Source organism: Platalea leucorodia (genome assembly GCF_965183815.1).
Source record: "Platalea leucorodia genome assembly, chromosome: 10".
Taxonomy (NCBI): domain Eukaryota; kingdom Metazoa; phylum Chordata; class Aves; order Pelecaniformes; family Threskiornithidae; genus Platalea; species Platalea leucorodia.
Genome location: NC_138832.1, coordinates 11,371,396 through 11,399,108, shown reverse-complemented (window position 1 = coordinate 11,399,108; position 27,713 = coordinate 11,371,396). Strand labels below are relative to the sequence as shown.

The 27,713-nt window shown below is 42.3% G+C and overlaps 2 protein-coding genes across 14 annotated transcripts in view; both read right to left on the bottom strand.

Moving 5' to 3' along the window:
* Positions 1-12,123, bottom strand: part of GCNA (germ cell nuclear acidic peptidase) — a gene marked incomplete at its 5' end in the record, with an annotated part of 30,867 nt that extends 18,744 nt beyond the window's left edge. For 5 of the 9 annotated variants that reach the window (XR_014229409.1, XM_082323475.1, XM_082323479.1 and 2 more), the window contains 8 exons: positions 211-349; positions 2,194-2,338; positions 3,432-3,636; positions 4,959-5,399; positions 6,907-6,980; positions 7,351-7,402; positions 9,456-9,500; positions 12,015-12,123. Coding sequence is in view for 8 of the 9 variants with exons in the window: in XM_082323475.1 (XP_082179601.1) it covers positions 211-349; positions 2,194-2,338; positions 3,432-3,636; positions 4,959-5,399; positions 6,907-6,980; positions 7,351-7,402; positions 9,456-9,500; positions 12,015-12,123 (1,210 nt within the window). Of the gene's footprint in view, positions 1-210; positions 350-2,193; positions 2,339-3,431; positions 3,637-4,958; positions 5,400-6,902; positions 6,981-7,350; positions 7,403-8,789; positions 9,350-9,455; positions 9,501-12,014 lie in introns of those variants that run through there. The other 4 variants (XM_082323473.1, XM_082323474.1, XM_082323476.1 and 1 more) reach the window with 4 other exon arrangements.
* OGT (O-linked N-acetylglucosamine (GlcNAc) transferase) overlaps positions 11,592-27,713 on the bottom strand; it is a 32,869-nt gene continuing 16,747 nt past the window's right edge. For all 5 annotated transcript variants that reach the window (XM_082323468.1, XM_082323469.1, XM_082323470.1 and 2 more), the window contains 9 exons: positions 20,090-20,179; positions 17,958-18,083; positions 17,043-17,213; positions 16,803-16,919; positions 16,556-16,723; positions 14,440-14,592; positions 13,530-13,782; positions 13,232-13,355; positions 11,592-12,632 (listed from right to left, as the gene is read on the bottom strand). In XM_082323468.1, coding sequence (XP_082179594.1) covers positions 12,458-12,632; positions 13,232-13,355; positions 13,530-13,782; positions 14,440-14,592; positions 16,556-16,723; positions 16,803-16,919; positions 17,043-17,213; positions 17,958-18,083; positions 20,090-20,179 — 1,377 coding nt within the window. In that variant the 3' untranslated portion in view covers positions 11,592-12,457. The remainder of the gene's footprint in view (positions 12,633-13,231; positions 13,356-13,529; positions 13,783-14,439; positions 14,593-16,555; positions 16,724-16,802; positions 16,920-17,042; positions 17,214-17,957; positions 18,084-20,089; positions 20,180-27,713) is intronic.

Here is a 27,713-nt window from a genome sequence, read left to right as displayed (position 1 = left end):
TACATCACTGTTCTCACGTTTTGTAAATTTGTCCAGTCTCTTAGAATGGTTGTGAGGACAAGTACTACCATTAATGGATTTATATATTCAAGGTAATATGAAATTTCAAAGCAGGGTCCAGTTCCAGATCTCTTAGGCCTCAGATTCATGTTTTTATCTCTAGAACTTGCTTTTTCAAAGAAGAATCAACATATCTTTTCTTTTACCTACCTGCAGAGTCACAGACTTTCTCAGAAAGTTCTATGCGAGCATAACGCTTTGCTTCAGGACCTTCTGTCTGCCCAGTTACACAATATCCTGCTGTTTTTCTCATTTTCTTATTCCAGATTATTGCCATTTTCTCTGGTAACTGAAAAACAAAACAGTACATGTAATCTGCCCTCTCCTACCTCTCATCTTCTTCTGGCCCTCTGGCTTCCCCTTATATTTACTGCAAAGCCAGTACAGGATGTCTATTAGTGTCCTTAACACTGTTGTCACTTAAGATGCAAACCCACCCTCCATGGCTTCTTATTCCCATCATCAGTTTTTCTGTAAGCAACACTGGGAGTTTCACAATGCAGGATGAGACAAAAAGTCCCTTAGTTCCTCTGTTCTGCCTCCAACAGTGGCTAACACATGCTGCTTAAGAGAAAATACAAGGACAGGTCAGGCATAAAACAGCATTTCCTTTTCAAAAAAAGTACTCTTCTCAACTGCTAGTCATTTGCAAGACAACACCTCACTGAGCCACAGGTGGTTCTTTACATTAAATAGCCCTTAAAGTTGTTTTCTGGTGTTTTGGGAAGAGTGTGTGTGTACGTATGTTTAAGAATATACATGCATTGTTAGCATCCACAATAGTCTATGATCAGAAGTTCTACAGCTTAATAATTTACAGGTCAAGTACCATCTGCCTTGGTTGTTCTGAACCTGCAATTTTTTATTTGCCATTTTTATTTGATGCCATTTTTATTTGATGCACCTTCACACTGCAAAGGGTGAATAATCACCCCTTGCTTACCCTCTGTACTATTCCTGGTTTTATAAGCCCACATCGTATCTATGTTGGTTAGCTTTGTTCTTTTACAAACAGTTTTCTGTCATCTAAATTAGTTAATGAGCTTAAGTAACTGGTCCAACAGTAGTAAGGCCAGCACAGGTACAGGGCTGAAGCACTAGCGAGCAAGATATTTTGCTTTCAGCAGTAGTGAGCCTGTTCAGCTCAGCTTTATGTGAAATCACGACCTCACCCTGTCCTTGGTCAGCTCGACAATATTTTCTCAGCTGCACAGAAACATTTTCCTTCCTGAAGGAAATTCTATTGGAATTGCTGAGGGCAGCATCCTTCCTTTCAAGGATGTTTTGACCAGAGGAGGGTCTCCAGTATCCCAGAAGATGTAAAGGTCAGGGCAGCGGTTCTCTGAAATTGAACCTTCAGTTTGAAACACAACTTAAAGCTTTAGGTTCACCCAAAACTGTTACTCAAAGGATAAGCAGCTTTTTAATCTGGCCCAGAAAGGCAGACATGAACATGCAATATGAATAAATGAAGACTGCATGTAGCATGACTAACCATGAGGCAAGAGGCCCTAGTGACAAAGGGAAGCACTTTTATCCATCAGCCACTTGCCTTCTGTCAGCTGCAGGGAAGAAAGTTGTGCTACAACCAGCTATTAAGCCGTGGTAACGCTGTAGAGCTCACTAGTACATGTTACTTCCGTAAAAGCTGAATGAGCAACAGTGGTAGGCAACCTTGAGCTTCTTTTAGGAGCAGAAAGCCATAACTGCCTTTGCTGGGGTCTACTACCACAGAGGCAGCAATAGAAACATTCCTGGGCTGCTGAGTTGATGACCATGCAGGTACTAGAAAATACATGAAGATAAATATCAGTCGCCTCTTCAAAGATGAAACTGATCCAAGGCCCCTCATGTAGCAGTTTCTCTCATCAAGGACTCTTGGACACCATCCAGACTGCTCACTTAAGGATAGTACACCATTACAGCTAGGAAAGCAAGCCAAGCTGAAAACTGCTGCATCACAGTGGTGATAAACCTCTTTCAAATAAATTGCTTGAACTAATTCAAACATAAGCCATTGCTATAAAGCCTAACATGTACTAACTGAAGGCAATAAAGAGCAATCACATCAAAAAGTGAGGAGCAACATATTAACCAGCATTTTAGAATTGTAGTTTTTGTTTTGAAGCCAACCTTCTGCTCAAAGATGGTACTATTATACAGACAGTAGAGCTTCTGTGCCAGCTCCTCTTTATTTTTCTTGAAATACTTCACGTAGTGGGAAGCCGGATTTGAGAGATCTTGCAAGAAACAGCCAGGCACTGAGCACACCCTGAGCCTGCAAGAAAAGCCATAAAGCAGTTTACCAAAGTACAGAGATATCACATTGAAAAATAATGGCCACTTGATAGCCAATAAAGGTCTCTGGCATGCTGCCACTGGCATAAACTTCTCCTGACTCTTTTCACTAGCTTGCCTTCATGAGGCATATGCTTATACTGTCGTCTTCCCCCTTCAGGGGCATGAAGGGGCAGAGCTGTTGCAGCAGTTCTGCAGTTGAAATTTCATTAATTCACAAAACTAGATTATGAGGACTCCTAAGTAGGAAAAGAGGGTGGCTCAGATCTTTGTGACACAGCAAGCCACAATTATACCAAAACTTGATCGATATATGAACAGTCCTAATGTGATCACCCACAATAAAGGTGTATTTTGGGAAACATAGCCAAAGATGTTCTGGGAATCCTCGGGAATTCATTCAGGGGAAGCAGATATTCCACCAGGATGACTAACTTCAATACTGCAGCATTCTGACAAAGCATCAGCTTTGAAGACATCATTTAAAGCTTTTGTACTGGTATACACAATTATAAAATGACTAAAGAAAACATCACATGGCTAAAAGGCAGAATAAAGGCAGCTATTAGAAATGAAAAAGACATTCTTCTGAAAAGCTTAAGCTGCATCCACATATAGAAAAATAAACATGAATTCTGTAAGTTAGAAGGACACAAGTCTAAAATATCAAGCCAGGCTTGTTAAAAGGCATGAATTACTAACAGAATCAGTTTTGATATATTTTTCAGAAGCAGGCAGCTGGATAGGTAGAATCTGTAGGGCCAGCACACATCAGAAGTATGCTCTGCCAAGACAAGGAATAGCAAGAGAGCTAACATTTACAAAGAAGATTTGACATTTGTCAGATTTATTTGTCATCAATTCCTCTAAGCGGAGATTAGCTTATATTCTTCCTGTCATACCCATACTGAAAGCTTTGACTGCCAGCTACTTAACCATTAACAACTGCTGAATTGGTAGCAGAAGTTTCTAGGTACCAGAAAAATCAGAACGTCATCCTAGGCAAAATGCTTAGCATCTCTTTGTCCATCTATAATGGTCCTAGAACATAGTAAAGATGGAGAACCAATTACCTTTTCTCTGTCTTTGCTGACTGTGAGCAACTGACCAATTCATTCCTAGGAGTTCTTGCAGAAGTAATTTTCCTGGAAGGTGTTTCTTGAAGTGAAATGGAAGTTGGCCTTGGTGTCTTGACTCCCTCCCCTTTCAAGGGCTGGGAATCTTCACAGGGTGGCTTGATGTTTTCTAGTTCAACAGAAAGAGTCATACAATTACATGCTGTGAAAGAATCAGGAGCACAGATGTCAGCAACCAGGTAACAGACAATGGTGAAAAAAGTCAAATATTCCACCTCAGCATACACACTCTTACTATGCACACTTGAATGCAAAGGCTTTTACAACTGATGGAAAGTTAATTTGCTGTTTATACTACAAAAACTACCATTCAATGAAGGAGTGGCAGACTCCAAACTTTCAAACATTCAGCTAAGAGGAAGTGGAGGGAAAAGCATTTGTGACCTCACTCAGGCATTTCTGTGACATTTCACCAATTCAAAATGCATCACCAGCACATTGGGAGCAGTAATGCAGAGACACCATTTGAACAAAAACGTCATCCTAACCTTCTGTTGTGTACCGTAAGTCACGTCATTTGTTTCACAGGCAAGTTCTGATCAGATAGCTGCCTATTTCCCCAGTCCACGTCTGCACAGATTGCTAAAATGACTGTCCCTCACACCAGAAACTAAGGACCGCTTCAAGGTTTGCGGTTTCAGAAGATGTTCTCTCTGCTGGCTTTTCTATAACTGTTGCCCGATCTGGGCCACCTGTCTCCTTTCACTATTCAACCATACACAGAGAAGCCAATGCAGCTGCCAGCTCACTTCTAGAATGTTTTCAAGACCACATTGACATACTCCAGTTAAAAAAAAAAAAATTTGCTCTTTCCCAGGGCATATTTCTATGCTGTCAGCTATCCTCTTCCATTGGTCTCCTTGCCCTGAACTAGTCCTTGTTAGTGAGGAAGGCACCCTGTGTTTACTCTTCTAGAAAGAAATTTGTTTCACCTGCTCTTAACTTAGCAATAGTCCTCTTCCCCCTTTGCAATCTTTCAGTTGGAGCTCACTTCAGTTAGTCAAAGGAGAGAAGGAGCTATTGATTTAGGAAATTCTCATCATAAGCAGTATTTTAAATAAAATAAAGTCAATTATAAATCAAAATACTAAATTAACAGCATCTAAACAGCTCAAAATTTCAGTCTTACCAAAATGACAGCTTCACATTAACTACTATCATACATAAAAAAATTAGTTAACATCATTCAAAACCACCAATTAGCTTTGTTTTCAGAACAATTTTAAAAACTAAAAATGCCTACAATTATAGGAAAATGATAGTGAAAAACTTAAATCTTGATACCACAAGACTAGTAGAATCACTTTTCAGAATGCTCAGAGGAATAATTTCTGACTGCATCAAATTCAATTGCAAGACAAGGGGTTCTAAAGCATATGCCACACAAATGAAAAGAATGAGGCAATTAGCACTACCATTGCTGCCAATAGGTAGCTTGCAAGTTAGCTAAGAACAATTGCTTACCTATTGAGCTTGGCCGGTAGACAGTTTTACTTGTGCTTAAGATTGGTTTTCGGGGTATACTTTGTTTCCTTATCCGTTCTATTAATGATTCAAATTCATCATCTGAGCTATCTGATTCTACCTCTGTCCTCTGTCGTAGTGCCGCAGGTAGCACTTTATTTCCTGTACTGTTTTCATAGCTTGCTTCTTTCCTTCTAACAAGTAAGTCTGGACTGCCTCTGGAAATTGACTCTTTCAGATTCTGTGGAGGTGGGAGTTTTATGCACCTCCAACTCTCTTTCAAGTCCTTCACTCCCCCTTTTTGGTAGTCATGCCATGAACTTTCTACAAAGACAGAATCTTCAGTGTCACTTGAAGCCTCTGGATACTGCAATTCTTGGCAGCAGGAGTTTTTCTTTCCAGAAGTCATCAGCTTCTTTGGGGTCTGAAGATCCTTCTGTGCTGCAATTCAAAAGAAACAGCTTAAAGTTTTGGTAATTTGATTTAGGAGACCTGCCTTTGTCTTAACACAAAAAAAAATCCCTTGAAAGATAGGAAAATACAAAGAATAGAAAGATATCTTTGCATTTTCCTTATTACACCCTGCTCATTTACCATCATACTATCATACTAAATGGAAAGCCACTGAAAGATGTATAAAAAAAAAAAAGTAGCTTAAACCGCAGGTATGTATACCTCAGCCACCAGGCCCACCAATCCCAAATAGGTAGCTAGCACTGGCATAATCTTCATTCCCAGCACCAAAAGCTACATGCTTTGGTGAATAAGGTTGAACGTTTTATATTAAAGTTTTATAAAACTACCAAGTGAAGGGTGACTTAAAAAAGTCAGCCTTAGCTGATCAGACCATAGCCTACAGCACAAAGCACACACTTGCCAACAAACAAGGCTTCTGACTTCTCAGATTTGACCTATCAAGATCAAGGGATCATGTCAGATCTATTGGTGACTTTTTTTTTTTAATGATGCTTCTGGTCTACTTTGCTTCCCCTATTTCCCCTCCAGAAACGATTCCATTAGCTTTTTACAGTCTGCAGCTGGCATACATGTTTCAGTGTTGACATTCACACCAGCTGCAAGAGATCCTGCCCTTCTTGATCCAGGGTCAGAGCTTCTTCAGGTTCACATGAGATCACTGTTATCATCCCTCATCTACTAGAATTCTGTCACCTGACCGCTGGCCTAGTGGCTGTGTCAAGAATTCCAGAGCCCTGTTCACTCCTTCTAGGAAAGTCCAGTTCACTCATATCAATGAGAAGCGTGCCAGATACCTGTAGCCAGGCTCTGAATGTAAGTAAACCAAGGCACTTTCCATCCCTTGGGGAAAACAGGGATCCTCTGCTCAGACAAGCACTGAAACTCCTCAAGTCGTGGTTTGCCGGAGCGTCTTGTAGCCAGTGTTAACACATAGGACCTTGGCTAAAGAAGCTCCAAATTAAAGGACCCTATCTGTGGCTCTACAACACCCATAGGCAAGACTGGCCTGATTGCCAACATCTGCATCAAATTAAAGGTATCTAGCTTAACAACAGTTACCTCCTTTCTTTACCCAGTGACTTTTAGCCACAGAATGAGCTGGTACAGCCACAGGAACGCTGTTTTGCATAGCCTAAGTCCTCTCTCCACAATGATCATTCCATATTTGCAGCTCAGTCTAATCAACCATGAGTTGCTACTCTTTTCACAGACCCAAATACTAGCAGATAGTCCACAGTATCTGCAGACCTACAGCAATGCTTCAAAACGTACAGCTGTCAGAACGGTATGATCACGCTTTCCTCTTACCCCCAGAGGAAACAGAAAAGCCTCTCCTCTGTTACCCTCAAGGAAGAGACAAGTGGTCTTATGTTTAACAAGCTCCCTCAGAAATTTATGAGCTCAGCAATGAACGTTATCTTTCTACCCATTCAAATTTCTGCTGCATATTTGCTGTTGGACAATTACTTGCCATTCTTTGCTGTGCTCTTTCTCACTTTAAAGTCCAAGAAGAAATCATCTGAGTCATCAATTAAGTCCTTCAAACTGTAAAACAAGCAAATAATGTGAAAAAGGTAGGCACAAGCAGGAAAATAGAAGAGTAAATTTGTCTTGCTAAAAAGGCAAACCAAAAAAGCCACCCAGTATAGCATTATCAGTTGCTCACAGCAAATGTTACCAACTACATCCATTAACAGGCATGGCAATAAAGCACGTACACCTCCACTCACCCCATTTTACATTTGATCTGAACATACAGATTGAACACATAACAGTTCTGTCTGCGCTCACTTCTATACATGTATCTGCCTATGAATCACTAAAACTTTTGATCATTTTTCTGTATTCTGAATAGTAGATGTGATACAGAAAACTAATATAAAAACACTGAAAACTCATTAATTACAGCACCCACCTTGCATCTGCCTTTTTAGTAAAAGATTTGGGAGTCTTCATTCCAGCTAAAACTGAAACAATAAAAGATTAATTAAGAACAAGGTTCTGTTTCTTTTGTTATGTATTTAAGAGGAAAGTTTGCAACTAGTAAATATTCAGTCTAAAGTTAAAAAAAAAACAAACATAAGAATCCTTTAAAGTTGAAGGGGAACAAATTTCATTGAAGCATAAATCAGACTGGGGAGAAGGGAAACAACTGTCCCTTCTTCAGAACACAATGGGCCAAAATACCAGTTAAGGAGTGTTTCTTCTCACAATCTGAAGCTGCATGCATGACTTCAGTGGGATTATAAACTTTTGCACTATGCCATAAGCCCAAAACCAGAAGATAGGTTTGCTTCATAAAGCTTTTATGGCTGATTGGTAGATTCTGGTACCAGGAAGAGCAGCTGAGCTACACCTGAACGCTACCCTGACAGCACACTGTAAGTTAAAAAGCATAGGATGGGACTGAGTGCTGTCGTCTTTGAAGAGGAGCACAAGGCTGGGGGCAGGGAGCAAGAATTCAAGACCTTGAAGCTGAAGAAGTATTTGGGGTAATAAGTTATTTTCAGTTTAGGCACCCAGAAGTCTTCACCACTACCTTCATTACAAAAGAAGTAAACACAGCATCTGCTGCCTTCCAAGCCACTACATCAAGGTGACTCACTGAAGCACAAATGGCCAGCAGCCTTCCTAGATGATCATAACCACAGTGTTCCTAGACCATGAAGCAACACCAAACTAATAAGGCTGACAGCTGGTCACAGGAAACCAAAAGCTTACAGAAAAATATGACTCGCTACTTAATAAATGAATTTCTTTAGTTTCTTGTCTCTTAGCACCTGTTTTCATTTCACTTTTCCCTACAACTGTCTCTATAGTAATAGTATGGCAATAGAATAGTTTTGCAAATATCCTGCTCCAAGCCCCAACTAGTTACTCTCAGCTACCTTCCATGCCAGAGCTGACACATGACTTCAGCCTCAACAGCCTCCTAGATGAAGGAGGCAAAAAGAGTAGAAAAAAAGAGCAGACTGTCAAATATTTAAGTTTAAAAAAATTATAGGAAAGTGAGCAATGACCTAATGAATAGACAGTATTGAAATATTTATCATATTTAAAAGCCCAGAGGTAGTGCAGGAACTACACACAGCACATTTTAATTCAAGTGGATGTAAGTAGTAAGGCTTGACAATCCTTAATATCATTCACATGGCACTGAGCTGGAGGAGAGCATGAACTCTAAAGTAATGAGAAATCTACTTTAAAAGCAGCTGGACTAACACAAGAGTGATACGCAAAAGGCAAAATAAACAGATACGACTTGTTGCCTTACCATTTCTACCATCTCTGTTCAAATGTTGAATACATAATGAGAAACATATTGCAAGATATACAAACCTTTAAATTACTTACCAGTCTGAAACCCACTTGAGGTGTGGTAGAGCCATGATTAGTCCATCTAAGGAATGAGCTAAATAGAACTCTTGCAATAGGAAAAAACAGCGTGTACTCAACTACCCTGGCACAAAATGATAGTCATAATGGCTATTGCCAAAAAGAAAAATATGAGTATCAGGTTTTGCATGCACAGGCTAAACAAAGTCAGGAAGTTATGCACAGCAGAAGCCACCACGTAAAATTTAGTATTCAGTTCCATCTTACCAAGACCTTGAGCCACTATGAAAAGCCAAAAACATCCTTCCGCCTGGTTAAGACTCATGCAGCGAAAGCCATGACACGTAAGAGGGAATTCTGAGTAGTTTAGACATATGTTTGGAACAGCATTCAAAGATGCTCCGTAGACTAAGAAGGAAGCAAGTGATTGACGGGGAACAGACAAAACTGAGGCAACAAGAAAAAGTGATGCAAGGCAAAAAGCATCCAAGATTGAGACATGAGATTCAAGGACGCTCACTGTGGCATACAACTACCAACACTACACTGCAAGGAGAAAATGTATTTTGCAGCAGAAGCAATGAAAGAAAATCATGCGTAAAACCAACTTCACTATAACTAGATAGAAATGTGTCCTTTTCATACTCCTTCAAAAAACAAACTAACGTATGCTATTACTTACACGTTTCAAATTCATCATCACTGCTAGAAGAGAAGTACAGGGCATAGCTGCAAAAAATGAAATGCAGAATAGTATCAAGAACATTAGGTCAACGGCAAGTAGATCTGCATCTCTACTGGTCTGAAGTACCTGTGAACACTGAGAACCAAATATATACTGAAAAAACACTGAACATCTCAAATAAGCTGAACTGTTTTAAATTATTTAAAATAGAAATATTAGAACTTGTATATTAAAATTTATAACAACCATTATATGTTCAATATTCAAGCAGTAATCAATCACTATCAAAGTCTGAAAGACTGAACTGTTTGGAGACAGGCTTAGGACATTACATTGGTTTGAGTTCAAATCAGGTGTCAGAATTCAGAAGGGAAAGAAAGCTTGTTTCTCATCTTACACATGGTTTACGATCAGGTAGAGAATGCTGTGTTGCATTAAGTCTGAAACCTCAAAACATGCAACAATGAGAAACAACCTGCTTTTGTATGAAGTGCACCTTAATATAGCTACTATGATTATTCAGCAAACTGCAGTGGCTTTCATAAAGCTTTAAGATACACAATGGATACACTACCACTTAGACTGCAATTCTCATGCAAATGTAGAGACAAGCCATAATGCTCTTATCACATTACTTATTTCATTTTCTGACAAAAAACAAACATTAACAACGTGAAAAATACACTGTGCAATTGCTTAAAAATACGAAGACAGCTTCTTTTAATTAAAGTTACCCAAACCTTAAAGACTATAATTCTGAAACATGCTAATACTTAGTAATTATCATAAAACAATTGAGAGCATAATCTAAAGTTACATTTATATACGATCAATAAAAATAACGAGGGACGCGAGGGCCGGGCCTGCTGCCGCCCCCTCACCTGCCGCCGCGTCGGCCCTGGCCCCCTGCGGCCGCCCTCCCTGAGCCGCGTCCGCCTGAGGCCAGCCCGCAGCAAGAGCCTGACGGCCCGCCGCCGGGGGGTCCCCCGGCCCCGCTTCCCGCCCGCCCCCGGCGCTGACCGCCTGCAGGGGGGGTGGCGGCGGCGGGGCGCCCCCCGCTGCCCTCAGCAGCCCGCGGGGCCTGCGGGCGCCTCTGCTGCGGCGGGGCCGCGTCCCGTGCCTCCTCCAACTGCAAAGGAACGAGAGCGTGAGCGTCCCGCCGGTCCCCGGGGCGGGCCGGGGCGGGGGGAGAGGGGGCTGGCGGCCCCCGCCGCACCGCTGCCCGCTCCATCCCGCTTCAAATCGCCCGCGCCCCGCCGCAGCGCTTCCGGGGCACCGGGCCAGGCCGCATGCGCGGCACCCCGCGCCTGCGCGGGACGGGAGGGCGGGCCCAGCCCGCCGCGCCCCGCCGGCGCTCGCCGCTCCTGGCGGCGGGGGAACCGGCACCGGCTCCAGCCGAGCGGCGGGTTCGGCCACGGCAACGGCGTAGGTCGTGAAAGGGTCGTTACCCGCCGCGCGCTACCACCGCTGCGGCTCACAGGGGAGGGTGCGAGAGCGACTGCAGCCAGGCTTCCTCCTCGGGGCGCGCAGGCAGCGACGGCACCCCACCGCCAAAGGGGGGCTCCTCGGACAGGGCGCACCCGCGGGTGACCCAGCGGCACCGGGCAGCAGCACCTGGCAGACGCCGGAGTCTCAAGCGAAGTACAGCCAGGAGACAAACTCACCTGCCACACATCAGCAACAGCCCTAGCACCCTTAGCAAGGCTGGCACTCATTTCAAATTGCAGTCCTTGACCCACCACAGAGATTTAGGAGTTGGGGAATGCTGCTGTTGCGTATTCAAAACAAAAATACTAATTTACACATAGGCCATGACCTTCAAGGTACTACAGAGTTTGACCTGAGATGACAGCACTGTGAAGGCCAGAAGAAACAAGCTGCTGTGAGGCCTCAAAACACTTCAGAATCAAGCGTGCACACACCCCAGCGCTGTTACGTTTGGGTGGGTCTAGTCTAACCTAGGGGAAACAAACATCTATGTACAAGACCTACACTTACCTGGGATTACTTCTGCTGAAATAAATAGTGTTATTTAAAACAAAATTACACAAAGGAAGATGAAAGGCCAGCAGTTCAGAATACTTTTCTGACAGCAGCACAAGAAGGGCAGCAAAAAACATAAAACACTGGTCAAATCAGTCAAACTGGCAAACCAAAGCTTTATTTTTTGTTTAAAGTCTTTGCTACAGTACCTAGGACTGCGCCTCTATACATAATTAACAATCGTTCCTGAAAGATCTGTATTTGGCACCAGTTTGTGTTTACCTTAAACACTTGTGGGGAGGATTAATTTCAAATCAAATTTGGTTTTTCAACAGAATAGGAGCTGCCATCACGAAGCCAATTAGCTGAGTTATTAGAGAAGCTTAAAAACAAAACAAAAAACCAAAGTCCTTATCTAAACCAACACATTACAGAGAGCTCCAAAACAGAGGTCAAACATTAAAAGGCTGATATAGGCTTAAGTGGTTTATAAAACCTATAAAAAAAGACTACACCAGCAAATATGCCCTTTCAGTCCACACAGTTTAGAAATTAATGCAGGGAGCAACACTCACTAGCTGGAAATCTTGGTATATGTGTGGTTCTCCCATGACGACAGGAGTACTCAAAATCAAATGTTAAAACGCTCCAATTCCCAATCCACGTAAAAGGAGAGAGATTCATAGGAAGATTAAATCAATCCATGAAATCATAATTGGTTGGGCAGTTCAAACTTCCCCCAGCAACGACTACGTCACTCATACACACAGGCTCACATGTACACGGCTCAATCCCATTCAAATTCCTCATGGAATAAAAGGATCCCAGGCTCTATTGAGTCTTTCCCTATCATGCAAGAAATAAGTCTGGCTGTGCTTTAATCACCATCATGTATTACTTCAGCCACAGAGTACCAGGCAGATTAAGTAGAAATGCACAGTTTTTAGCTCATCATCTCTGCAGAAGTGTTTGAGAGGCTCAGTTTCTGGAGAGTTCTGGGTGGACACACAGTCTCTCTTCATGCAGACTCACTAGCCTCTACTGGTTTAATCATGTGGTCCGGTTTGTTGCCAGCAGCATAGTGATCCCACATTTGAAGATAAAGCCGCTCCAGGTCCATTGTGTACTGTTTCGTGTTGAACAAAGGACTGGATATTCTCTGCTTCCAGACTTTGCCACGTATTTTTTTCAGGCTACAAAAAGAATTAAAGCAGTCACGAGAGGTTCCAAACACTTCATAATATTGTTCACTTTTGAAGTCTACTATTTTCAGCTAACCCAGAACTGTCAGTACTTCAAAAACATCTGCTCTCCCACTTCTACGAAATTCATATGGCTGTTTCATCCCCTCATCACTTCTGATAGACCAGCATGACCACTTCAACTCAGAAGAGTTGTGACATTAACACATTAACTTGTTGCATTACCTGTACTGCAGTAACTTTTTACAGCGCAATTTTAACTTACAGTAAGTGACAAACTGCTTAATCTTCAATTTAAAAAGAACAAAAAGTGAACTATATTGCATTTTTTACCAGGTAAGAGCCTGCACATGAGCAATGTCTTCAGAACAGGCAGCATTGTTACTCAATTGGGAGCGCTGTTAAGTTTACTGTAAAAGCAGAAGCTGAGTTAACTGCAAGACAAGAAACCTCTAGATGAGGATTGCCTAGCTATTTTACATATTAATATATCTACAAGATTAAAACTACTGATAAGTCTCAGCACCATGCCCAAACATAGCACTTTACATTCTTGATGTTACCACATTACACAGTACAAGTTTGCTTACTATTCCAGATCAGTTCCCAGTTTCACAGCAATATCCTCATATTCCTGTCTACTTTTGGCAATGAGCTCAAGACAACCCAGGCAAGTAAGCTGGGAGGCAGCAACTCGTGATGCAAGAGTCTCGCCTGTTAAAAAAAAAAAAAAAAAAAAAATTGGTAACAGGAGTAAGCTTGTCAAGTAACATATTGCAGAGTCTGCCTCTAAAAGACAGAACAAAGTTTGCTGGGCTTGTTGTCTGTTATTAAAAAATTAATAATATTCAAACCCATCTGTTCTACATAGGTTCCCCGCTGTGTTACCTGGCATAGTGACCATTGGAGTCCCAGCCCAGAGTACATCCATCCCAGTTGTGTGCCCATTGCAAAGTGGAGTGTCTAGACAAACATCAGCCAATTGCCCTCTCCTCACGTGTTCTTCTTTGGGGGCAACAGGAGAAAAGATGATTCGGTTTTGGGAAAGACCCAAGTTTTGTGCGTATTGCTGAATATTGGGTTCTCCTACAGCTGGGAAACGTAGCAGCCACAGCACGCTGTTCGGAACTCTTTTTAGGATCTATAACAAAAATAAAGAAGCAAATACAGAAAGTTCAGTCAGAAACATTTCCTTTTATGAACAAGAGATTACCACATACCAAAATGAACCAAAAGGCATAGTCATTCAATATTTTAATCTTCTGAGGTATAGAGCAGGAAAACTAGGATTGCATTTCTAATCCCACTTAAAGAGACAGCAACTCTGAGCAACAGTTCATAGAGCAGTACTAAGTCTTGAAATTTATGATGCCATTTCTTTATAGGCCCATGCTATGGAATATAAAAAAAATTATCCCGCAAGTAACTGTCAGCAATACACTATAAACTGGACCACTCAGTGCTCAGATCTATCAATCTACCAACTGCCAAGGCCAGTTATGACTTAATTGTGCAGACTAGGGAAGACTAAACTTCTTTCACAATGGAGTACCAGCGTACTTAAGCTGTCCAAGACGTAATTTTTCACTGGCTAGAAGCATAGATGTGATTTGAAATCAATGTGAAAAATTCTATATTCTATTAACACTAAGCCCTGCAACATGAGTATTGTAAGGATTCCAATGTTTTCCACAGAACAGTTACAGTCCTAACTTGCATGAAGTTTCTGCCAACTCGAACAGAACAGCTATGTTCAAGAAGTCTGACCTTAGCTTTTGTATTAGATACAGATACTCACATTAGCCCACATCTGTAAAGTGGAAGGATCAATCTTATACAGCTGATTAAAGTTACAGTATACAACAGCATCCTCTGGTAAGCCATACTGAGAACGGGTAGTAACAATTATAGTTCGTGGAACTTCTTCGCCAGTTGCTGCTTTGTTGTTAATCTGAAGAAGAAAAAAAAAAAACAAAACAGCTATTGGAACACTGAAATGGCAGGGAACAAGACTATGCCCTGGGGAATCGTCCCGAGACACACTGCAACATTTGTTAGCATCATAAGTTACTGTAAGCATATCTCTGGTTTTATTATACTAAACCAAAATTGTCTACTTACCTGTAACAAGAATTTAACTGGTATGCATACACACTTGTGGATGCCCCTATGTTGCAACCACCAAGTCACAAAACACTGGGCATTTTCATGCCCTTGCTACATCTCCCTGGAATTCCAAGTAACTCGAATAATTGGAAAGGAGAATCGTATAAAGAGCCATTACACATGGATTCGTCCCCTCCTCAAGGTCACTTCCTTTCCTTGAGACCAAAAAATGAAATTAAGACTTCAATGAAGAATAAAAAAGTATTTAGAAAGAAAAGGGGTTTTTTGGTTTGTTTGGTTTTTTGTGGTTTGCTTTGGGGTTTTGGTTTGTTTTGGTTTTTTTTAAGATAAAAGACAATAGGCACAAAACAGATAGCCAAGACTGAAGATGCAGACTAATATGTAACTGATAGACTGTAAGGAACTAGCTGACAAGGAAATAATGGGAAATGCTGAAAATTAGACTAGAAGAGTTATTAATGAACTTTCAAAAAAGAATGGATCTTACAGCCTTCACAAATAATAGGAATATGCAAAAAACAGCAGAGGATGAAGTTGTGATAATCAGCGTACCATGCAAGAGTCTTGATGATTAGTAAAATGGAAGTATGATTTTTAATTTTTTTTTTTTTTTAAGTAATAACAGATAATGGTGGGACAAAGAGACAAAAACATCTAAGCATACTGTTGGCAAACTTGACATGAATGACAATGACTCACTGTCACTGATTCCATTAGAAGATGCACAAGATAACTTAGTTCAACAAAAGTTGGTAAAAGTGCTACTTATACAGGTCACTAAGGAGACCTCAAAAGCACAATGCACAGTTCTCATCAACCTATGCCCAAAAGTAACTTATTTCAAATTAGAACAAGCACAAAGAAGGGTTATATTAGCGTGATCAAAAGATGGAAATCCTGTTTTAGACGTGCACCAACAGAGCTCAGATTGTTTCATCTTGGTGGTGGAGTGCTAAGACAAGAATTCTCTATTATTCTCAGAGGACAACAATTACAGAAAAAAATGCTAATAAGCTTACTGACCAAACTAAGACATAACCTATTACCAACTTAAAGGAAAGTCTCAGCTGTGAACAAAAGAACTTATAAAAAGAAACCGAGGCATGAGATTATGGATAGAGCAGCGATAATAAAAGGTCTCATAAAATGACATAAAAGAGTCTCCTGAAGGACTGTAAACTGAATAAAATTCACAAGTCAAAAGAGTTAAGCCAATGTCAAAATATGGTATTTTTAAAAAGGAAGATCTGTTTTGCAAAGCAAGAAGTATTAAACAAAACCAGTAACTGTCACTATCACTAAAATCCCATGAACTGTTAAGCACTGACAGGTGGTGGTATAGTGTGTAGTTCAGAAAGATGGAAGGAGATGAATAAACATTGTTGAGATACAGTGGAATAACTTTGCCTGTATTACCCAGCAATTTTTTTCTAAAGGAAAAACACAACTGAAACTGGGTAACAGCTCACAAATGCCCTGTTGGCTGCAGGCAATGAGCAAATCTTGCCTTCAAATTCTGAATAATCAAGTGTCATCTTTATGCAACAAGATTAAATTTCTTTGGACTTTAGATACCTCTTGATGTAATCCCTGTCTTTGGGGGGAAAGATCATCTTCCAGTGTATCTGTGGCTTAGAACAACATTTGCAAGTTTCCTTCAGTATGAGAACTAAACAAATCAACATGACAGAAGACAGACATTTGCTTGGAGGCTTTTCTTCCTTGTTATGTTAAAACATTCAGATATAACATAAAACCCAAAAGAAGAGCATCTTGAAGTGCCTCACCTGAGTAGTTGCTAATCCATTACTGATGTTGAATCCATTGATAGTTATCTGAATTTGCCCACGATTAATCATCTCAATCACAGCTTCTGCAATTGTGTTCATAGGAATGACTGGCATACTGAGGGCGGCATTACCATCTGCATTGTCACAACTGTCAGGACACTTCATCTAAGATAAATCACATAAGCATTAGAGAAAGTACTAGCTTCGGTCCCTAAGACTGGACACACAAAGGAGTAGCTCTCACCTTAACAATCTTGACATCGGGGAGGCTGTCAAGGAAAGCCTTCAAGTCAATGCCATTCAAAACAATTCTGTTATCATAAATATGACCATTGGACTTGAAATCAATGACTGCTTTTTTCTGTTAAAAAAAAAGAAGTTTTAAAAAAGTTACAAGATCCCTTACCAAGTACTATACTAAGTGCCATTTTATAAGGACAGCTACGGAAAACACCTACTTTTCTTGTCTTATCTTCCTACATACCTTCAGATGGGGGAACATGTTGGCGTGGTCTCCAATAAAGAAAGTGTTTGGCATGTAAGCTAATTTCTCTGAATACTGCTCAGCCACCTCAACTGGCGAAGTTTCTTTATCTGTGATGATGTAATCCATGAACAACGCCCCACTGGTTCCAGGATACCCTAGCCACATTGCCTAAAAAACAAGAAAGCAAGACTCCAGTCCCAGATGCGTTGCAAAAATAAAGTTAAAAATCAACACATTTTAAGTTAAATTTTCCACCTACAGATTCAAGTTCCTTCTTGTGCTTTATCAACTGAAGAGCAACCACTAACCCCAAAAATTTCACTACCGAGACAGTGAGCACTCCAAGGATGTTCTAAATCCATCAAGCAAAGGGCCAAAGTATCCAACTACGTGCAGCTATAGCCAGAATAGTGATTACAGCTTCTCTTAGCTGAGACGACTTCTGTAGCCTAGAGTGACTCTGATTCAGGCTTCTCTCATTCTCTTTCCATAGGCATTTTAGAAAATCCTGAGTCAAAAAACTAACTCTGACATTGATTCTGACTTATTCTAACTAGGATTTCACTAAGCCTAAAGAGATTAAAACCAACAACTCATTTCCACAACTGCTTGAAATACCCTTTCCTTGTTCTCACTAATGCAAGAAAGCCAGTGGTGTACAGGGACCTCATAGAATTAAGGAGTTCTCTTGCAGGACACAGTCAACTGCCAATAAAGTACATAAAAAACCAAACTACTCTGCTTCAGCAGAATGATCCTATTTGCCTCACATACGCTAAGCCCTAAAAAGTCTTTCGCTTACTGATCAACATGAGCCTTCAACGTTTTTTCCACTCTGAGAGAAGAAAAACAGAAACTATTTGTACTCACAAGTGGTTTTCTTGGAGATACAGAGCCCCCTAACTTAGTTACCTGAATAGGTGCTGGTCTCAGGGCAAATAATTCATTTCTGGCTCCTTTGGTGTAACCATTCATATTAATGAGAATGTGTATCCCATCCTGATGGATGCGGTCTGCTGCTTTTCCATTACATGGTATCTGAAGAATAAATATATATATATAAATAAAAAGTTATTTTTGTTTTCAGTCTTTCAGTAATAAATGTGGTTAGTCATCAGTGCACCAATGGATAAATGTCAACCACATAATTTAATTTAGGTGAGACTTAAATCTCATTACTCCTGGTTTTACAGAGATATAAGTCTTCAACTCAATCAAAAAAAACCCTGTTGAAGCTAAGAAAAACATAAGTTTGCTAGACACAGTTGAAGCAGTTGCTGACAGAAATTTTAACTGTGGTACTTGAAGATTGCCTCCGCACATTCAAATCAGGAGTGATACCTAGCATTGCCAAGCTCAGCAAGTCACAGAAAAATATCACAAATGGACCACAGAAGAAACTTCAAACATCACTGAAACTTCTTCAGTTCTTGGCTAAATCAAAAACAAAGAGCAGAACTTCACAAAAGGTATTACCAGTGACTTTCAAGAAAAGCAAAGCCTTGGAAATTACAATGTGTCTCTTCCTGTCTATTACAGAAAAGTAAACCATTTTCAACAGTTTTAAACTCCTCCAAGAATTAATTATATAATTAGTCATTACCTACAAGCAGATTAAAGAAAATAGATAGATATCTCTAGTTCAGCAGCAGTAAAACAAAAACCAAAGGCTAGAAACTGAGGCTATACAAACCAGAACAGCCCCACCACCACTACTCCTGTAAGGCTAATTAATGATCAAAGCTCAGGTAGGGCAAGTGGTAGATTCCCAAACTGAGGCAATACAGAGAAATTACTTCAGACTGAAGACCAAGAGTAAGCCAATTAACTACTCTGCAGCTACTGCTAATGCTGACTCACTCTACAATTAATATGCACCATAAAAGTACTTCGTTTTTGTAAAAAAGGAAAGCTACTTCATATTTTATAGCAGGGTAAATGCATGCACATAGGCAGTTCTATCTCTGAGTGGACAACAATCTGAATGCCCATCTTAGTTTAACTTTCAGTAAGTTACACTGCTAATGCAACAGATCACAGCAAAGTGTTTCTAGCTGTTTGATTCTCCTGTACAAATCTGTTAAAGAGTTGCACTGTAACCTAAAAATACGAGTTTGATGCCTCAAGAATTTTAAATAAGAAAACTCAGTTTATCACTCTGGGCAAAGGAAAGAATTTTTCCTAGACAGCTGTTAAGTGCAACAACAAATATGAAATTGCTGCCCTGTTTTACTATGACCCAGGGCTTTCAATATCCACAGCTGCAAAAGCCAGGGGGTGGACTGCTTTCCACAAGCATAACTGAAGCTTATTATTCTAAAAGACTATTTTAAAAGATGAAGATCAACTTTGCAAAATCCATCTCAAAGAGCAATTCTGCTGACATCAATTTACCATTTTTACTTATGAGAGCAGGTTCTGAACAACACGATGAGTTTAAAAACTACAGGCAAGTTTTATCTATCACCTAATCTGGGACTGTCTGTGTGCCAATCCAGTTTCACTATTAATGTACACTGATTATCCCATGTTGCTTTAGGGTTTTGCCAGTTATCTTGAGATAGCGTAACAACTCCTTGACTTCTGTGTATACTGAATTCTCAATCAGTTTTCATATGGAACTTAAAAAAAAAAAAACAGAACCACCTGAGTATGTTACCAAAGCAGCCTTTTGATAGAGGGGCAAAATCCCCCCGTTAATCATTAAGCCTCTGTCCTGCTTCACTGGAGTAAAGCACGCTTAAATATACTTGCAGTTGTGGCATCTTGACTTATCCATGACATTTAGATATGACTATTATCTTAAGACCTAATGAAACAGTTACTCAACATTGCTAATATTACTTTTTAATAATCTCACAGAGGTCACACAATAAGCACTGCATCCCAGGTAAAGCATAACACCAATACATCTACAAACTCCAAAATTCTCAAGACTAACATCAGCCTAATTCAAGAAATGATTGCAACTAAAAATCTCAAACTACAGACTACTCTTTCTTCATTTACGTTTCCTAAAAGGTCACTGCATCGAAAAAGCTCACCTGAGATAAGTCAATGAAATGATTTGCTTCAGCCATCACTTTTACACGGAAATTTGTACCATCATCAGGACTCAGGGCATAGCAGAATACCTAGAATATGAGGCACCAAGAATTGAGTATCTGCAACAACTTGTCAACAAAATAACTTTGCTATAAAGCATATGGTATTTCAATTTTAAGTTACAAGTTAAGCAAAATTATATCTAGCTTCATACAAATTATATTTATTTGTGTTGCTTTTACCAGTTGAGAAAGTGAAAAAAAAAGGGGGGGGGGGGGGGAGGAGGTGCTGTGCATTTGACATATTTACACCAGGCCCTAGTTTTACCTAAGTTTGGGTGCTAGAGCATGGCACTGCATCTTGCATAGACATATATACAATCTTCTCCTCAGTGCAAGGTAAAGTCATTTTAACAAATGGATTTGCCTAAGCATTGAATTCTCTAAGAATGTCTTTTACAAGACACATTTAAATTTGTAATTTGCGATATTCATAATTATGACTCCGGTTGAACAGACAAGCTAAGCCTTGGGGAAGATTTTTAACAGATTCTTTAAACAGTGACGAGTTCTCTCCAATTAAGAAACTGCACATATATCTGAGAAACTCAAAGTTGACAAGGTTATGTAAACAGACATCTTCAGTTAACCTAGCACATACAGATACAGAACAACAGAACCAATATGCAGAGAATTTATTATCTTGCAGGACAAAAGCATAGTTTAAGTAAAATAAGATGTAACTTCTATTTAGTATTTAAATTAAGCTCTGTAGAGCTTTATAAACCCAGAAGAAGAAAGACTGCCCTTTATCTTAAGCTGATTCGAAGTTAAATGGTATGTTCTCCTCACACCCCATGTACTCAGACCACCAATTTAATTGTTTCATGAAAAAAACTGCTTCATAGTAACACTTCTAGCAACAATTCAACCATGCAGCTTTGCCACAAGGATTTCAGACTACAAAGACTTCACAACCACGAAAAAGCAAGAAGGTAGTGGAAAAGCAGCCCAAAACCAAAACAAAACAAGATTAATAATTATAGAATACTTTAGGTTGGAAAAGACCCTTAAAATCATCAAGCCCAACTGTTAACCTACCACTGCCAAGTCCACCACTAAACCACATCCCTAAGCACCACATCTACCTGTCTTTTAAATACCTCCAGGGATGGGGACTCAACCACTTCCCTGGGCAGCCTGTGCCAGTGCCTGACAGCCATTTTGGTGAAAAAATTTTTCCTAATATCTAACATAAACCTCCCCTGGCACAACTTGAGGCCACTTCCTCTTATCCTATTCCTTGTTACTTGGGAGAAGAGACCGACATCCACCTCACTACAACCTCCTTTCAGGTAGCTATAGAGAGCGATAAGGTCTCCCCTCAGCCTCCGCTAAACAACTCCAGTTCCCTCAGCCACTCCTCATAAAACTTGTACTCCAGACCCTTCACCAGCTTCCCTGCCCTTCTTTGGGAGAAGGAGATCAGGTTAGTCAAGCACGACCTGCCTTTCATGAACCCATGCTGACTGGGCCTGATATCCTGGTTGTCCTGTACGTGCCGCGTGATGGCACTCAGGACGATCTGCTCCATAAACTTCCCCAGCACCAAGGTCAGGCTGACAGGCCTGTAGTACCCCGGATCCCCCTTCCAGCCCTTCTTGTAGGGGGACGTCGCATTTGCTAACTTCCAGTCAACTGGGACCTCCCGGCTTTCTCTCCGGGAAGAGAGAAAGGAAATAAACTGAAGTATTGCACCCAAACAGGGACGCAGCACAGAGGCAGGATGCTGGAGCAGGAGAGGTTGCTGAGAAAAATGCTCTCATGATCTCAGCTCTTATTCTCCTCCTTACTCTCCTCTTTTCACATGCACATGGCTGGGAGCCTCTCCCCCAAGGCCAGGTCACCCACAGTCTCTTCAGCCACTCCCGTGCCTCAGTTTCCCTCCTTATAATAGCAGTGCACTACTGGATTTGAGTGTTTTTTATACCTGCTTTACAGATGCAGCCAGTGAACGCCACTCCCAAGGATCAGCTTTCTCAGGAGACAGGGGAAGAGGCTCTGCCTCCCGCTGTTAGACAGCATGCCCTGGTGATGCATGCTGGTGGAAAGAAGGCAGCAAAAGGCATGCCGCAGGACCAGTGCAGCATCAAGGCAGCCGAGGCCTGACAAGGAGGTTTCCAGCCCTCTGAGCAGGCAGCTGCCCTCTGCCAGGCAGAAGGGGGCATTAACCAGAAACTCTCCTCCTCCAGACCTCCCCACCCCGGCCGGGGTGGCTGACATTCGTGTTTTACACCAGTGGGCCAAATGGCCCATGGCTCTAGAGGTGTCAGAAATCCTACGTCCATTTAAATAAGCACGCATGGCTGAGACATCCAGCAGCAAGTCAGAGTCCTGCCGGCGAGGAAATAAACCTTACTTAGCCCCATCCCCTGGGATACCAGGATCAGACTCCATGGTTGGTAGAAAAGACAGATTCAGCACACATCCGGGTTTATTCAAATACACATTTTTCAGTGTGTCCAGATTTACATGAGGACTGATGCCCTATGTAAAAGCCATGTTGTATCCTCTATAACCTGCCAATAACTAGCCTGTGAGAACACATACAGTTTGATCACCTCTCCTCCAAACATCTTCAATCCACACTTTGAAGGTGGTGTGCCCCCCCGCAAAGGGTCAGCCCTTCTCACCCTAAAATAGAGCTTAAAACAAAAAACCCCATGAGCTTCCTCCAAAACACGTTTGCACCTCTCATAAAAGAGAAACCAGCCAAACCATTTACCTGCTTTTCTGACACAAGTCACGCAGGGACAGCCCCCTTAATACAGACACCTTTTGTAACGTCCCTTGACGACCCTGACCACATCCCTGAGACTCAAGCCACAGGAACCGCCCCTGCACCAGTGCTCCCATCCCTAGCATACACCCTGCCACAGCACAGCACACCAAGCCCACCACACCATCCTGGCTCTCTCTCAAATAAATCTCAGTGCTCTCCTCAGCTCAGCTATCAGGCACAAGTTCAGACCTGCAATTACTTGTGGGACAGTTATTTATTAGTCAGTGTCCAGCTGCCAGATTTACAGTCATGAATGCTTGATGCAGTTGCAGGCAGAAAGTACCCAATCATCCATATCTGTAAATAAGCTCTTGGGATAGCTGGATGACGTGCAGATCCAGCTAAAATTACTTATGGGTGAAACAGAGAGGCACTGTTAGGCCATGCCAAAACCTGCTCCCAGAACCTGCAAGCACAACTCCAGCATCTCAAACTCACCTCAGATCCAAGTGTTACTAAACTCCACAGAAGGGAAGTGTCCTGCTTTCAGCTGGGACAGAGTTAATTTTCTACTTAGTAGCTGGTATAGTGCTGTGTTTTGGATTTAGTATGAGAATAATGTTGATAACATACTCATGTTTTGGTTGTTGCTGAGTCGTGTTTACACTAGTCAAGGACTTTCCAGCTTCTCGTGCTCTGCCAGTAGCACAAGAAATTGGGAGGGAGCACAGCCAGGACGGCTGACCCAGACTGGCCAAAGGGATATTCCATACCATATGACATCATGCTCAGTATATAAACTGGGGGAAGAAGAAGGAAGGGGGGGACATTCGGAGTGATGGCATTTTGTCTTCCCAAGTAACTGTTACACATGATGGAGCCCTGCTTTCCTGGAGATGACTGAACCCCTGCCTGCTGATGAGAAGCAGTGAATGAATTCCTTGCTTTGCTTTACTTGTGTGCGTAGCTTTTGCTTTACCTATTAAACTGTCTTTATCTCAACCCACAAGTTTTCTCACTTTTACCCTTCCGATTTTCTCCCCCATCCCACCGGGGGAGAGTGAGTGAGTGGCTGTGTGGGGCTTAGTTGCCGGCTGAAGTTAAACCACAACAGAAATAAATGGCAAAGCTGTTGAACTGGGCTTGTTTTTAGCTAAAGAGCATCTGGGCCAAGAATTCCCCTCACCTGTGTTCTTGCACCATCGCTGAAGTTTCAGCTTGGCAGCAGACCTGGGAGCAATCCTGCCCTCTGGCACTGGCAACCTAACAAATATCTACTGCTTCCCAAATGGGCAATTTTCCATGACCCCGTCAGGTCCCACCTGTGGGGGGAGGACTAAGATTCACAAATCCTCTCGGTGTGGATTAATGTGGGCCAACACTCAAAGTTCGTACACAAACACCAGCTTTAATAGAAAGCTTTTATAGATTATATCTACCCCAGCTATGTGGCTAAGCTATGCAGCTAAGGTATGCAGCTCTATGGAAAATCGAGGTAGGCCATGCAGTACTCTTAACTACAATTTATCAACTTTGACGACTTAATTACCTTAGGAGAAGTGAAAAGGAGAGAGGGGGGGAGAGAAAGAGGGAAGAAGAGGAGACTCACCAGTCCTGGATTCAGCGTTGGACCTGCTAATGGGAGTATTCGGTGGAGAAAGCCCCCCACAGACAGTCCCTATTTATAGATTTCAGTCTCCAGACTTCTGGAACCTTCTCTCGTTCGAGTTCCAGGAGTGGTGGAGATACCAGTCGATTAAGAGGGGCGACCAGTCAGACCAAGAGGAGTGACACCAGGCCTGTCCCCCAAGCAGTAGGTGGGGGGGGGAAATAAGAGGCTTCACAGACCACGGGGGATGGGGCTGAGGCAAGGCCATCCTGTCTCCACAGGGCTCCCTCCCCCACCCCCCTCCAAGGTACTGTCCGGTCCTGGGTCCTAGCGACCGTCGCTCTGCAGTGTGGTTTTAGCACCCAGGCTGTTTGAGACGTCTTGTTGTTTTACACTAGCAGTTCTCTACAGACCTGTCTGGTGCTGCCACTGTTGGTATGAGGTCTTATAATCCAGAGAGCCACCATGGGGAGGTTTGCCATGTAAATCTCTCTGGAAAAGAGCCAAGCTCCTGGATAAACCCAGACCTCAGCAACGCTCTCAGAGTCACTTTAGATCTGAACATTTGCAAACCCACTGCTGAACAGCCTTGAGCAGGATAGGAGCCGATGAGATGGTGGCTCAGCAGCAGCTGCAGGGATGTGAGCTCCCAGCCCCTCCAGCTGCATCTGTCCTAGAGAAGGGGCTATTCTGGCACAGGAGAACTGGCAGTACTACATCCACCAAAGAGCAGTTGCACAAGGAAGAACAGAATCATAGAATGCTGTGGAAGACAGTGTCAAAGGCCTTACTAAAGTCCAGGTAGACAACAGCCACAGCCTTTCCCTCATCCACTAACCTGGTCACCTTGTCATAGAAGTAGATCAGGTTAGTCAAGCACGACCTGCCTTTCATGAACCCATGCTGACTGGGCCTGATATCCTGGTTGTCCTGTACATGCTGTGTGATGGCACTCAGGACGATCTGCTCCATAAAGTTCCCCAGCACCAAGGTCAGGCTGACAGGCCTGTAGTTCCCTGGATCCCCCTTCCAGCCCTTCTTGTAGAGGGACGTCACATTTGCTAACTTCCAGTCAACTGGGACCTCCCGGCTTAGCCAGGACTGCTGACAGATGATGGAGAGCAGCTTGGTGAGCACTTCCACCAGCTCCCTCAGTTCCCTTGGGTGGATCCCATCCGGCCCCATAGACTTGTGCACGTCTAAGTGGTGTAGCAGGTCACTAACCATTTCCCCTTGGATTATGGGGGCTTCACTCTGCTTCCCATCCCTGTCTTCCAGCTCACGGGGCTGGGTACCCCGAGAACAACTGGTCTGACTATTAAAGACCAAGGCAAAGAACGCATTAAGTACCTCAGCCTTTTCCTTGCCCTCTGTCACTATGTTCCCCCCCGCATCCAATAAAGGATGGAGATTCTCCTTAGCTCTCCTTTTGTTGCTAACGTCTTTGTAGAAACATTTTTTGTTGTCTTTTACAGCTCTAGCCAGATTAAGTTCCAGCTGGGCTTTGGCCCTTCTAATTCTCTCCCTATGTAACCTCATGACATCCTTGCAGTCCTCCTGAGTTGCCTGCCCCTTCTTCCAAAGGTCATCAACTCCCCTTTTTTTCCTGAGTTCCAGCCAAAGCTCTCTGTTCAGCCAGGCCGGTCTTCTCCCACACCAGCCTGTCTTTTGGCACATGGGGACAGCCTGCTACTGAGCCTTTAAGATTTCCTTCTTGAAGAACGTCCAGCCTTCCTGGACTCCTTTGCCCTTCAGAACTGCCTCCCAAGGGACTCTGTCAACCAGGCTCCTGAACAGGCCGAAGTCTGCCTTCCTCAAGTCCAAGGTAGCAGTTCTGCTGATCCCCTCCTTACTTCTCCAAGAATCAAAAACTCTGTCATTCCATGATCACTATGCCCGAGACGGCCTCCAACTGTCGCATCACCCACCAGGCCTTCTCTGTTCACAAACAAGAGGTCCAGCGGGCGCCTTCCCTAGTGGGCTCCCTCACCAGCCGTGTCAGGAAGTTATCTCCCACACACTCCAGGAACCTCCCAGACTGCTTCCTCTCCGCTGTATTATAAGTTGAAGTCCCCCACGAGATCAAAGGCTAGTGATCGTGAAACTTCTCCCAGCTGCTTATAGACTACTACTTCGGTCTCTTCATCCTGGTTGCGTGGTCTATAACAGACTCCCACCATGATATCTGCCTTGTTGGCCTTCCCCTGATTCTTACCCAGAAACACTCAACCCTATCGTCACCATCATTAAGTTCTAGGCAAGCAAAACACTCCCTAACATACAGGGCTACCCCATTGCCTCTCCTTCCTTGCCTGTCCCTTCTGAAGAGTTTATAGCTGTCCATTGCAGCACTCCAATTGTGCGAGTCATCCCACCATGTTTCCACGATGGCAACTCCGTCAATAGTTTTCCTGCTGCACAACGGCTTCTAGCTCCTCCTGTTTGTTGCCCATGCTGCGTGCGTTGGTGTAGATGCACTTCAGTTGGGCTATTGCTCCTGCCGCGTTTTGGGGGGGGGGAGAAGCCCTAGTTCATAAATGAACATTCTGAGGTGCTTCCGTGGTTTCTAACACATCCATAGCCCTTGCATCTTTGCTGCCGCACGGATAAAAAAAAAAAAAAAAAAAACCTCTTTTGCAAGAAGGAAAGACTTACAACCCTTAACAAAGGTAAGTAAATTCTCACGTCTTGGAAAACAGGAACTCAAAACCAAGGCAATTTAAACAGTCATGGGGCAAACAATGGAACTGGGAATTAGTTCTGTTTACAACCTCAATCCCTTAACATGACACCCAAATAAATACATATGTAACCGTATTGCTAAATTTCATATGTTCCTTCTGGAGTGTAGCGTATCATTTCCTTTTGAAAAAGCAGTAGCCAGACCAATGTGAAGTCCATGTTTGTGATTCAGGTATCCCAGAGAAAAATACATGTAAAAAAGCCAGCATCAGAGAGTGAACAAAACACAGACACATATCTGTAAATCACAAGTAACCAGGCAGTAATAGCTTGATGCTGAAACACATCTACTAAAGAAGAGCAGCTGAAGCTTAAAAGAAGTTTTCCATGGGCCAGAAATCCAACCTACAGTAATTCTAAGGACAGGCATCTAATTAGCCCACCTTCTAAATAACACTACAACAACAACAACAACAAACCCTAGAAACAAAAATTTGCCCTTCCCTACTTCACTTGCCTGCACTGAGAAAAAGGAAGTGCCACTTACAGCT